Here is a 13,907-nt window from a genome sequence, read left to right as displayed (position 1 = left end):
TTAACTGTGATCCTACCAAGTTGTGACTCTGGATCATTTATCAAGGTTGAGTATCATAGTGTCTGTAAATTTTATGTACTAATAACTAGACTGCGGATCTTAATGCAAATTCATATTTTTATTAATAGAAATAATGAAATTGTTGCTTTGTAAAGGACTGTCTCAACCCCTAAATATAATAATTCGTATCTTACGTATTTCTTATATTTTTACATATTAAGTGTATTCTATAGTTCTTTGAAAATTAAAATTTCCCATAAATACTTAAACATCCGCAGGCCACTAATAACATTTCGTATGTTTTATAACTGCATAATACATAAACTGTCATTAGTATACAAATTAAATTACAAACCCTACACTTACTAAAATTATTGTTAGTATACGAAGTGTTTGGCCACCTCTGGGAGAAATTTTAATGGGAAATTTTAGAGGCCAAAATAAGACAAAAATCAAGAATATGAATTTCTTGACTGAGACTTCGTTATAAAGTTATTAAAAATTTAAATTAAAAAATTTCAAATCATTCAGAAAAAATTATTTTCGGTTGCAGGGGTCGAATACAATTATTTTTGGTCATTAGACATACCCCCGAATTCCTACCCAGTTTCAAGAAAAAAAATCGCTACCGAAAATATAATGTCTGACCATGAATGAATGATTCCCCTCAAATTTCATGTGTTTCAAATCGTTCTGAAAAAATTATTTTCGATTGCAGGAGTCAATTACAAACATTTTGTTCAATAGACATACCCTCGAAATCCTAACCATTTTCGAGAAAAAAATTCCTTACCGAAAATATAATTTCAGGTCAGAAATGTGACTCTAAAATTTCATGTGTATCTTTAAAACGTCATAACTTTTGAACGGATTGGCGGATTTTAATGTTTCAAAAGGCTAATAACGCGTATTTTAATAAAGAATATGTATAAATTCCAAGAATATTCAAAAAGTTGTTCTTTAACCCAGAGAAATGAGCAAACCCCCGTAAAAATGGCCCAATCCTCAAACGTCCATAACTTCTATAATAGTGAACATATCTCAATGAAATTTAGTATGGAAGTAGAGCTTATGGATACTTACAAAAAAGTACTAAACAACTTCTCCATACAGCGCCAACCAAATTTATTAAAAATGAAAAACGAATTATTAAGAAAAATCGACAGGCCCAAATTACTCGGCGAAATTGAAAAGTTTCAAATCGTTCTGGAAAAATTATTTTTGGTTGCAGGGGTAAATTACAATCATTTTTGGTGAATACACATACCCACAAAATCCTGCGCATTTTCGAGAAAAAAATTCAATACAAGCGGAACTTTAAACGTTAATAACTTCTTAATGAAGCCTCCATCGACAAATTGATATTCTTGATTTTCGTCTTATTTTGGCCTCTAGAATCTTCCATTAAAATTTTTCCCAAAGGTGACCGAACACCTTGTATACCCCAAACTCATATTATTGTATGTAATTACAATATATACGTTTCTTCTGTTAGATATTACCAAAATTGTATCGAGAAAATTAATTTTACAATATTTACTTTCTCAATTCGAATTGTCGTTTTTCGTGAAGTGGAAAATTGTCGAGAAATCAGGAACAGTGCTTGTGCTTGTCCAGGTCAGGCTTTGCTCGCTTCTGCATGAAACTAAACCGCTTCGATTATTTATTCAGCGCAATTGGTGACAACGTTTCATAACTCGCGTACCGGGGAACTTGAAAAATCAAATGTTTTGAAACGCTTGAGCGAGATCGCGTCGCAGCGACCGCCTGTATCTTTCTACAGAGTGAATGACGCGCGTACACGCGCTGTTGCATAGATGCGTCCACGTAAGTGCATACATGCATGTGCACGTGTACAAGCACGTTGCCATTAACGCTCGTTTTGCGTCGTTACGCTATTCTGCGCGGACTGCTGATAAGCGGTGTCCAAATCAGGAAAACCGCTCTTTTGACTCTGTACACACGGTCCGTGGAGCGGGGGAGGCCTCGTAATTTTCCGGAGAAGAAATCGCGAATAAATCAGCTCTAATCGCGGAACTATGCCGTTTCACAGTGGAACAAAATCCCCAGAGCGTCATCAAAATGTTATTCTTATTGATAGACTGCTGATCTTTATGCAAATTCATATATTTATCAATAGAATTAATAAAATGGGAGTTTTGTGGACGGTTGTCTTAACCCCTAAATTCGTATCTTACGTATTTCTTATATTTTTGCATATTAAGTGCATTCTGTAGTTCTTTGAGAATTAAAATTTCCCATAAATGCATAAACATCCACAGTCTATTGATAACCATGCTTTAAAAGTGAAAGAGACTCATACAATTGCGAATAACATAACTATTTAGTTAAATTTCTCGAAAAGTAACTGATGTAGAAAAAAGTATCCAATGAGAGACAAATGTAGTTTCTGATATATCTAATATAGTCTATATTTGTGCAATAATATATCGTTTTTATATTATAAATTTATATACTAATAACTAAACTGCGGATCTTTATGCAAATTCATATATTTATCAATAGAATTAATAATTATAAATTCGTATCTTACGTATTTCTTATATTTTTGCATATTAAGTGCATTCTGTAGTTCTTTGAGAATTAAAATTTCCCATAAATGTATAAACATTCACAGTCTACTTATTAATTTACTTCCTTGTTAAGTATCCACATATTTGACAATAAGTTCCATGTGCCTTGTAGAAACCTGAGATATTCCTTATTATTTTATATCGAAAACTACCTTATTGACTGAACTGCTTTTCCTTTTCAAGTTAATCAATAGTATTGTTTGTTATCCACAATTAAAGCAGATGAATTTTTATGTTGATCCTACAGATCCGTGAGAACCTTTCTACCTACTCGATGTATATCTAACTTTAATTACTCGAATCTTATTAATCGCGCCTGTATAGCTGCCCAACTCCTATTGTAATCTAATTGATTTCCTTTCTAGCTCTATCTCAGCATTTTAAAATTCAATTCATTTCTTTATGTTACGTCCGCTTTCTCACTTGTATACTAATAGAACTTAATCCCATCTATATTACATAAAATAACGAGGAAAAATAAAAATAAACACATTACTTCTGATTACATCGATACATTGTTTACATCTATGAGTGCATATTTTGCACTATTGCTCGAATATATAAAAATATTAATCATTTATATTAACATTTATATATAAAATTAATATTTATCAAATCTTATCAGAATAATACATAGAATTACACCTCTTTTATTTAAGTGTGTATATTTTTCACTATTACTCAAGGATATTGAAACATTAACCATTTATATTAACATTTATATATAACATTAATATTTATCACATCTTGTCAGAATAATACATAGAATTACACCTCTTTTATTTAAGTAAACAAATTTTGAATTTAATAGTATCAGGATGTTATTACTTCTTAACAACTATTAATATTGCTACTTGTACAATGTTTGAAACATTAATTAGTTTTGATCTTATATAATATAATATCTTAAATGAAATATATCTTCACAATTAATACGCGATGAGCTAACATAAAATAGTAAATTTTTCTGATGTCACTTATAAATATTCTCTACATAATTTATGTAAAGTGCAAATATTCAAATTATAAATCAGAAAATCATAGTCGTGTCGAGTAAATAAAGTATATTTTCGAACTGCCTTGAAAACACTGGATTTGATAACAAAATATTACAAAAAAAATGTAAGACTGTGCAAATACGAAACAGAAAACAGCAGACATTTAATTATTTGTACAAAAATTAAAATATGCTCACACTGCCGTGTGAATCATCGACTGTAAACGAGAATTAATTAAACTCACATGCACAAGTATTAAGTCTATGTACAGAAAAATATTTGCAATACAGAACCGTAAACGTTGACTTTTTTAAAAACAAAGAACTCTGTCTTTCTTTCTTAAAAAAATAATCATAATTAACATAATTTATTACTAAATTTAGTTATTACATCATTATTAGAAAAATAGCAATTTTATTTGCTCAATGAAATTGGTACAAATTTAATATATTTCTAATCTAATAAAATTCTCGCAATTTTTTAAATATTCTCAAAAGTTTAATAACAAATAACCTCTTTAAGATAAATACGTTCGTATACAGAGTGTTTGGCCATCCCTGGGAAAAATTTTAATGGGGGATTCTAAAGGCCAAAATAAGACGAAAATCAAGAATCAACCAATTTGTTGATGAAGACTTCGTTAAACAGTTATTAACATTTAAAGTTCCAAGCGTATTGAATTTTTTTCTCGAAAATGCGCAAGATTTCGGAGGTACGTCTATTCACCAAAAATGATTGTAATTGACCTCCACAACCGAAAATAATTTTTCCAAAACGATTTGAAATTTTTTTTCCCCGTCGAAAAATTTCACACCTTCTCGAATTTTTTTCTAGAAAGTGGGTAGGAATTCGGGGTATGTTTATCCACCAAAAATTATTGTAATTAACCCCCCTAGCTAAAAATAATTTTTTTAGAACGACTTGAAAAATTTTTTTTCGCCGAAAAATTTCAGCAACTACCCCTAGTCAATTTTTCTTAAAAATTCCTTTTTCATTTTTAGTAATTTTGTTTGGCGCCTTACAGAAAAGTTGTCTAATACTTTTTTGTAGGTACCCATGAGCTCTACTTCACAAAAAAGTTTCATTCAAATATATTCACTATTGTAGGAGTTATGGCTGTTTGAAAATTGGACCATTTTTATGGGGTTTTCCTCATTTTGCGGGCTCAAGGATCAACTTTTCGAATAGTTTTGCAAGTTATACATATTCTCCACCAAAATACGCGTAGTTTGCTTTTTGAAACGTTAAAATCGTCCAATCCGTTCAGGAGTTATGATGTTTCAAAGATTCGCATCAAATTTCGGGGAACCATATCAGGGCCTCAGATTAGATTTACGGTAAGGAATTTTTTTCTCGAAAGTGCGTAGGATTTCGGGGGTATATGTAATGACCAAAAATGTTTGTAATTGACCACTGTAACTAAACATAATTTTTTTAATACGATTTGAAATTTTTCAATTTCGTCTAAAAATTTCAGCACCTGCCCGATTTTTTTTCTCGAAAGTGGATAGGATTTCGGAGGTATGTGTATTCACCAAAAATGATTGTAATTGACCCCCGCAATCGAAAATAATTTTTTCAGAACGATTTGAAATTTTTGAATTTAATTGTTAACAACTTTTTAACGAAGCCTCCATCAACAAATTGGTATTCTTGATGTTCGTCTTAATTTGGTCTCTAGAACTGATCGTTCGAATTTCGGCCACACTCCGGAGAACTCAATCCTGCTATGTGTTGGTTCGAATTGTTTTTAATGAAATAATTAAATAATGTATTATTTGTAAATAATGATACTGTATTAGATGGTTTAAAGTAACAGGTACATCGTTGAATAATCGAATATTTCTACTTTTCAAACTACAATTTAAACACATATCGAGAAAAAAATTATCATCTCGTTCAACGTTCCCAAAAAACAAAGAACTCTGACTTAAAAAAGTAATAATAATTAATATAATGTATTACTAAATTCAGTTATCACACCATTGGTACAAAAATAGCAGTTTTATTGTGCAATGAAATTGGTACAATTTAGTATATTTCCAATCTAATAAAATTCTCGTAATTTCTTAGATATTCTCAAAAGTTTAATAATAAATAACCTCTTTAAGATAAATATGTTCGTATATACGCGGTGTATGAATGATCGTTCGAATTTCGACCACACTCCGGGGAACTCGATCCTGCTATGTGTTGGTTCGAATTCGCGATCGCGCAAGAGTAGCGCGAGCTTGCATAATTTAGCACGAAGAATTAATTAGTAACGAGGAAAGTACGCCGCTATATTTAACGCTGCCGTACTAATTTCATTAAACGTCGTTCCGACGCGTTGCTCTTCTCGCAACTTTCACGGGCGTCGGTGACGCGGAAAGATCGACGATTCGCGAGAGAAAAAAGCGTCGACGTCGTCGACCCCTCGCCGAGCGGTAGGAAACGTTTCCACTGTCGCGAATTGGATGAAAACCGAGTGGATCAGCGGCGATCAGAATGAAATGTTAATGACGGGTGATGATCAAAAGTGAATGGTACTGTCCGCGGCGCTGGTTACGCCGGAGTATCGAGCCGTTAATTTCGAATAAACGGAAAAGCACGTTCACCGAGCCGACTTTCACTGTCGGCCCGCTAGCAAAGAGAGAACAGTGGAATTGTTGGCAAAGACCGACGAATTGTGGTAATATGGGACTCTAACACGTCCACGGATGGTGATCGTGGCAGCACAAAGCCACAATTTTCTTTCAAAACTTTGGCTAATTATTATCCTCCGATATTTACGAGAGTCGTTTGATAAGTCCTTGGAAAATTCAAGACCTGGCGCTCGTAGCATCGAAAATGGTTTGTAAAAACAAACAACTAAACAACTAAAAAGTAAGCATCATGACTCACTAGACAACTCTCAAAGTTTCAGTTATATCCACCACATGGTTTCATTTTTATTGTCAATCGAAGCAAGGAACTTCCTCTTGCATCAAGACACGGGTGCACACCTGTACAGTTTCGATGGCCAAAATCATGGAATTAAAGTTCGAATTATTACAACATTCACCGTATTCACCAGATTTGGCCCCCAGAGACTTATTTTTATTTCCAAACTTAAAAAAATGACTCGACGAGGAGGTCACTGCCCAAACAGATGCTTATTTTGAGGACCTTCCGAAATCTTGCATTTTAGATGGCTTAAAAAAGTTGGAGAAACGCTTGGAAAAGCGTATAGAGCTAAAAGGAGATTATGTTGAAAAATAAAAAAGAATCTACCTATCTTTTTCTAAGGACTTATTGAACGACTTATTAAACGAACCAACCGAACGTCAAATTGTTAAGCACTCGACAAATCTCGATCAGTGTTTCGATAGACCGCAACTAAGATGCTCAATGTATATTCTTGAAAGATCAAAAGATCTATCCTAATTCTACAGAAAATATTTACATTTACCAATCCTGCTTTGCTTCGTATTTAAAAAATAGATACATTCTTTTGAAACAACAGGAATCTTTTTTTTTTACTGAACAGCTCTTGTTAAGAAATTCGAGTTAGGATTGCTACTGACGTCTAGATTCCTTATTTATGGGTTCATACTTCATAAGAAGACGAACACTAACGAGGAAAGGACACGAACTGATCGACTTCGATGTTAATGTGCTTTTGCAAAATTATAGAAGAGTGATTCCGTTTGGTGCATGTAAAATATTAGGTGTAGATACTCAACAGTTTTTAAAATATAAATAATTAATACGTTAAGAAGTGTTTACTGTAGTATGTAAGCGTCATTAGACTCTGGTGAGGGCATAGTATTGCAACATTAATAAACTCCTACTTGGTGCACATTTTATTCCAATACAAAAAAATACAAAAACTTATGGACTGAATTAATATTAAATTTGACTATCCTGTTAATAGTTGACGAGCTTATACAAAACTAACTATAATCGTTCCACTTTAATTATTTATATTTTAGAAAAAGGATCACTCTACTATCATTTTATAAAAGCACATTAAAATCAAAGTCGAATAGTATGTGTCCTTCCCTTGTAAGAGTAATAAAGTTTTCGAGTGCCTCCATAAAGATGGTTTTAATATCTCAGAAAAGCTATGGTTGCCTTTTTTTGAAGAAACATTTTGTTCCACTTTTACTTGTGTAGAAATTTCTTAAGAAACTCTAGATCTTTAAACCTATACCTAGTTTACTATATCTTGTATCAAATATTAGTTACATTATTCTCTTAAATATGTAATTACTCATTACTGAGTAATGATTTTAATCCTGTGATTATGTATTGTATCTGCACGTACTTCGTATTTTGTAATCTTTAAATCTACACCTAGTTTACCATATTTTGTATCAAATATTAGTCACATTATTCTCTTAAACATGTAATTACTCATTACTGTGTAATGATTTTAATCCTGTAATTATTGTATCTATACGTACTTTGTAGTTTATGATAAGTGTTTAACCATTTAACTGCTACCAATAAATTTTGTTCACTACAATACATTTATTAGTTTAGGAAACTGGTCTAGTATTTGGATTATTGCTACATGTCAATAATTAAATACAAACGACCGAAAACTGATTTGTGTCATTAAAAATACAATAAAATTTATATAAGACAAAGTTAATATACTCATACTGTGTCCAAATGACTACCTACGTATAACACATTGTAACTTTCAAAGTATTAAATAATTTTGTTTTATTTAGGAACAAATTACATTCAATCGACTATATAATTTCCATTATTATTTACGACAGTTCCCCATTTTAACTGATCAATGTCATCCGGATAAAATTGTTAAAATTATAAAATATTTACACTTACAACCGAACTATATTACTTAGTGTTTATTACTAATTTATATTACTAATAAATAATGCAGTATATTTAAAGCTCAAACTTGAAATGTAGATTATGATCATGAAAACAATTCATTAATCTATCGTTCCGATAGTAGTAAACAACGTATTTCGTGTATTTGGTTCCCAATCACGAGCAGTCAGTGAGAATGTAATCACAGCTTCGATAATTGTCAGTGAAAATACAGTTACACAGTTCAAAGTAATGGAAGCATCGCCTTAATCGAATAAATGAATACTTTGAATATTCAATAAGAAATAGCTCTAAATCTAAATCTAATTGGATCAAATTCGTTCGATATGTTTAACGATATTTGTCCGCGAAAGAATAATTCGTAACAATCGAATAAAAATGCCGTGTGTGTGTATATTCCTCGCGAGCGTGCGCGGAAAGATCAAGCTAAACGGAGAGTACCTGGCATTACACTGCAACCTCCGACCCAGATAAAGAATGCTACAGTGCACTCATTGCAGGTGAATGCACCCGGCACAGGAGACCAGCTTGGGGCACGAGTATTCACAAAAAGATGCAAACATGGACGGGAACGCCAAATATTCCAAGCATTATTTCTATATCGAGACTGAGAATGATTCTCGTGCGAACACCGAAGCGATTTCATTCGCATTGAATTAAACAAGTTCCACGATTTCGTGAAATTTACCAAAATAAAAGCATTGCACGAAAGGTAAATTGAACTATAAACGTATCAATAAATCTCGATACCAACTTCTTCTAATCGAAAACTAGAAATAAATCTGATTTATGTTGCGTGCAACCTTTATCTGATCTCGATTCTGCGTAAGTTTTAGTAGCTTTTAAATTCTTTCTACTTTGGAAATATCTTTGTATATACAAAACATTAATTAACGTATGAAACAATTCTCTATTGTGTTAAGTAGATAGAACACGCAGAAAAGTAAACGTATCTTAATATCAGCTTCTTCTTATCACGGTAGATTTGAATTGTGTACAAAATTTATCGGATGTGGAACTACGCACAAAATCCAGTAGATCTCACAATGTTAGTTTCAATTCCTTCTCTGTTAGATCTCTGTATATGTACAATATTGATTTATGTATACAATAATTTCCAACTCGTATAACTGTGTCTCTCATGTCTTAGAATAATTTATTCATGCACAAATACAATTACATCAGAATTAATATATCTTCCATCTTACGTAACTTCAGGTATCAATAAATCAAGCATTGATAAAAAAGGAAGTAAAAAACAAGTTTTTCAATTCACGCACTTTTATATTGATTATTTCATGTGTAAAGACTATACAGGGTGTTCGGCCACCCATGGGAAAAATTTTCGTGCGAGATACTAGAGGCCAAAATAAGACGAAAATCAAGAATAGCAATTTCTTGATTGAGGTTTCGTTAAAAAATTATTAAAAAATAAAATTAAAAAATTTCTAATCATTCTGGAAAAATTATTTTCAGCTGCGAGAGTCAATTACAATCATTTTTGGTAAATAGATATACTCCCGAAATCCTACCCACTTTCGAGAAAAAAATTCATGAATGTGGACTTTTTCGACAAAATTAAAAAATTTCTAATCGGTATAAAAAAATTATTTTTAGTTGTAGAGGTCAATTACAATCATTTTTGGTGATTAGACATACCCTTGAATTCCTATGTACTTTCGAGAAAAGAATTCCTTACCGAAAATCTAATTTCTGGCCAGAAATGTTACTCCAAAATTTCGTGCGTATCTTTAAAATGTCATAACTTCTAAACGGATTGGACGATTTTGATGTTTCAAAAAGCAATCAACGCGTATTTTAGTGAAGAATATGTAGAAATTCTAAAAATATTGGAAAAGTTGCTCCTTGACCTCGCAAAATGAGAAAACCCCCATAAAAATGATCCAATTTTCACACAGCCATAACTCTTGCAATAGTGAACATATTTCAATGAAACGTTTTTGTGAAGTAGAGTTCATGGGTAGCTACAAAAAAATATTAAACAACTTTTCCGTACAGCGCCAACCAAATTTATTAAAAATAAAAAACGAATTTTTAAGAAAAATCGACAGGGGGGGTAGGCTGCTGAAATTTTTCGGCGAAAAAAAAAATTTCAAATCGTTCTAGAAAAATTGTTTCCTGTTCCAGGAATCAATTGCAATCATTTTTGGTGAATAAACATACCCTCGAAATCCTAACCAGTTTCGAGAAAAAAAAATTCAGTAAGTAAACAAATTTTTCGGCGAAAAAAAAGTTTCAAATCGTTCTGGAAAAATTAGTTTCGGTTGTGGGGGTCAATTTTAACCATTTTTGGTCAATAGACATACCCCCGAAATCCTACCCATTTTTGAGAAAAAAATTCGCCTGTGTTCGCAAATTGCTGTTCTACAGGCGGAACTTTAAACATTAATAACTTTTTAACGAAGCTTCAATCAACAAATTAGTATTCTTGATTTCCGTCTTATTTTGGTTTCTAAAATCTCCCATTCAAATTTTTCCCAGAAGTGAACACCCTGTATAATATTTCATAAAATAATAGTAAGTAAAAATAAACAAATAGAGATAATGTACATTCAATATTTAAATTAAAATTTATCCCAAAAGGTTAATTCTCATTAATAAAAACAAAATAAACGGAAAGTCAATATGGTTGATAGTTTCGAAAATAAAAGTCCATATCTATCATGAATGCGCTATCATAAATTCTCAAAATTTGTGAGTTCGAATTGTGATACAAAATAAGACAATATACTGAATTTCAGCCTTCTAGCACATTCTATTCTCGAGACACAAACGATTTAAAATTGAAAACACGTCCGGAGTCCGATGTAACTTGAAGAAAGGTGTGTAAAAAGAAGACCAGACTGAAGTAAGTTTTTTTGCGCGTTCCTCGTTTACGTACGTAACTATAATGTACAATCGCGATCTGCATAGTTGCAACCGAATAATGACGAGAAATGATGCAGCACGATGCATTGAACCAAACGTGTAACAGGTATGCGAAGGCGGTTTTTCCGCGAGTATGGAGGGGAGGGAGCACAGTCAAGGCAAAAGTAGGGTAAATGTATCCACGTAAGCATACGGCTCTCCTTTGAAGACCAATCAGAGCGAGCTAAGAATTTTGCATTATAAAAGCGTTCTTTCCGATTCAGGAACAATTTATAAATAATCCCAACAACGTGACCACAATCCCCAAACCGCCAACTGTTGTCGTAAATGCACAAACACTGTACAAACAAACTTAAACCGCCTCCACTGTGGTGTTACGTAAAAAAAAGAATCCTACGTTTTAAATCCTCTGTTTATTTAAACAGCTTTATCGTTTATTATTAGTAAGCTATTTGATCCTTTCAACGCTCCAATATGCTACATAAAACTGACGGTAAAAATGTAACTGTCAGTTTCTCCGGCAAAAATTTACATTTTAAATGTACAGTTCGTAGAATGAATGCAAAACATACTGCTTGGAATTGTTTAGGGAAGGGGGGCCATCGACTCAACTGATTATGGCTCAAATCGATATCCAATACCTAAACAGTATACACGTTAGGCATTCAGTGAAAATATTACTGCATTACCATGCACCGCTATTGTAAACACTACAATTATAAAACAGCGTTTTCCAAAGTAGAGGGCACGACGAAAAATGATAACTAAAACGTCTGTTTCTATCAATGCATTGATCATAGGAATTTAACAGTTTAAATATAACCTCCTAATAAATACACTAATTTCTAAATTTTCACTCACGAAAATTATATAAATATGTTAGATGAAACTATCAGTCAAAATAACTTAATTTCAAATTAATTAAAAAGCTACGTATAGATTTCTTTTTGTATCACGAGAACAGAAGTTGTCCCTTCTTAAAAATTTGGAAATCACTATTATACAATATTGGAATTTTATCCTTCAGTTGTTTCGAATATTACAATCGAAAAGGAATGATATTTTCAGAACGCCACGCGACTGGTCCGCTGCGTAACAAGGAGTACCGATAAAATGACAAAAAGCGATCGCGAACACCGGAAGCGAAAATGGGGAACGTTGTGTTTTTTTCAGTTCCGTAACTTTAACGACCGCTCGACCATTTTCTATCCTCGATTCTATTCGCTCATTACACGCGAGAACATTCCACGATAAAAAGAGTGGACCGTTCAAACGGGAAGGTCAAAGTGGAGCAGGATAACGCTGTTCATCCCGTGGTCTGTCAGAAAGCAAGGAGGCTGAAACACGAAAACGCACGATCAGCCGTGTCCGGTGCGTTTAAGGTCAACGTACGGGAGCAACCGAACGTTCGTACGAACGCATTTACGGCGTGCGAAGGTATGGCGAACCGCGAGGAACCCACGACACTCCGGTAGCTGTCACGCTTGTCAATCGTCGCAAACCGTTGGCGAAGAACGTTTCGATCGTGCGTCGCGTCGTTTTGGAATCGTGTATACATTTTACTCACCGAGAATCGCCTGGAGGGTTTGCTCGTCCCCGTCCCCGATGACATCCATACCTCCGTTGATAATCGGACCCCTGAGATCTTCCGGGCCCGATCAACGGGCCCCATTTTGTCTCCAGGCTACGATGTCACTCGACGCGACGTCCCACATAGTACACAACATTTAATGTAACTCTATTCCGTGTGTGTTTTTTTTCACTATCCGTCTGCCCGTCCGTCCCCCTCGCTGTGTTTATCTGTCCTTTACCTTAAAATTCACGAACGATACGGTGCACGATACTACTTCCGTGTGGGCACTGTGTTTCGCTGTACCCTCGAGTGCAGCGACACTCGATCTATGAACGATCGTCGTCGGGAATCGGCACGGCGAACGACGACAATAACGTGACCATCTCGATGGAAAAAGGATCCGTGACCGCGTTACAAAAGATACGTGCACACTCGACGAATCCGTCGACTTTTCTTTTTCCTCGCGTCGAAAAGATTTCTCCGTATATTTTCTGCTACTGGCTCGCCACACCAGGAGCCGTGTAGAATCCCGAGGCGCGGACTAAACTTGAGTTCCGTGCCGACACCACACGCGCACGACGTGTAATACATACAAACGCGTCCCGTGCATGTCCGTGCCGAGGCTGAGCGGGTCACGTGACGCGCTTCAGTCTCCTCCGGGCGAAATTTAAAGAACGCGCGCTCTGTATACCGCATGCGAGAGTATCGGCCGTTTCGTGGTAAAAACTCATTGATTTGAGCATTCGTCGCGCGAATATCGATGCAGATATCTTGGTGTTGTGAATTTGTTAGAAAGATACTGTGGTGCGTGCGATAGGATCTCAAAATCTGACAAAAACTTTCGAGTATCCTTTGGAGAGACTCCGAGATTCAAGATGTCGACACTGAACTAAAATGGCGCCATAACTCGAAATCAACGGATTAACCGTGCTGTACCAGAAACGATTCTTCGTTTTAAATCTCCAAATTGGATAATTTATTGCTTCATCTACGACACGTAAGTCGTTTACTATATCTTTAGTATCT

General features: G+C 34.1%; 1 protein-coding gene and 1 long non-coding RNA gene across 7 annotated transcripts in view; one reads left to right on the top strand and one right to left on the bottom strand.

Moving 5' to 3' along the window:
- Positions 1 to 13,460, bottom strand: part of LOC143340552 (myelin regulatory factor) — a 136,975-nt gene extending 123,515 nt beyond the window's left edge. For all 6 annotated transcript variants that reach the window (XM_076762657.1, XM_076762658.1, XM_076762660.1 and 3 more), the window contains exon 1: positions 12,876 to 13,460. In XM_076762657.1, coding sequence (XP_076618772.1) covers positions 12,876 to 12,924 — 49 coding nt within the window. In that variant the 5' untranslated portion in view covers positions 12,925 to 13,460. The remainder of the gene's footprint in view (positions 1 to 12,875) is intronic.
- Positions 13,461 to 13,813: 353 nt separating this feature from the next.
- Positions 13,814 to 13,907, top strand: part of LOC143340556 (uncharacterized) — a 78,397-nt gene continuing 78,303 nt past the window's right edge. The window contains exon 1 of the long non-coding RNA XR_013079461.1: positions 13,814 to 13,878. This is a non-coding gene — a long non-coding RNA (uncharacterized LOC143340556). The remainder of the gene's footprint in view (positions 13,879 to 13,907) is intronic.

The sequence above is a fragment of the Colletes latitarsis genome, chromosome 3 (genome assembly GCF_051014445.1).
Source record: "Colletes latitarsis isolate SP2378_abdomen chromosome 3, iyColLati1, whole genome shotgun sequence".
Taxonomy (NCBI): domain Eukaryota; kingdom Metazoa; phylum Arthropoda; class Insecta; order Hymenoptera; family Colletidae; genus Colletes; species Colletes latitarsis.
The sequence above is the reverse complement of the archived record's forward strand: the minus strand, read 5'-3'. Positions and strand labels throughout refer to the sequence as shown.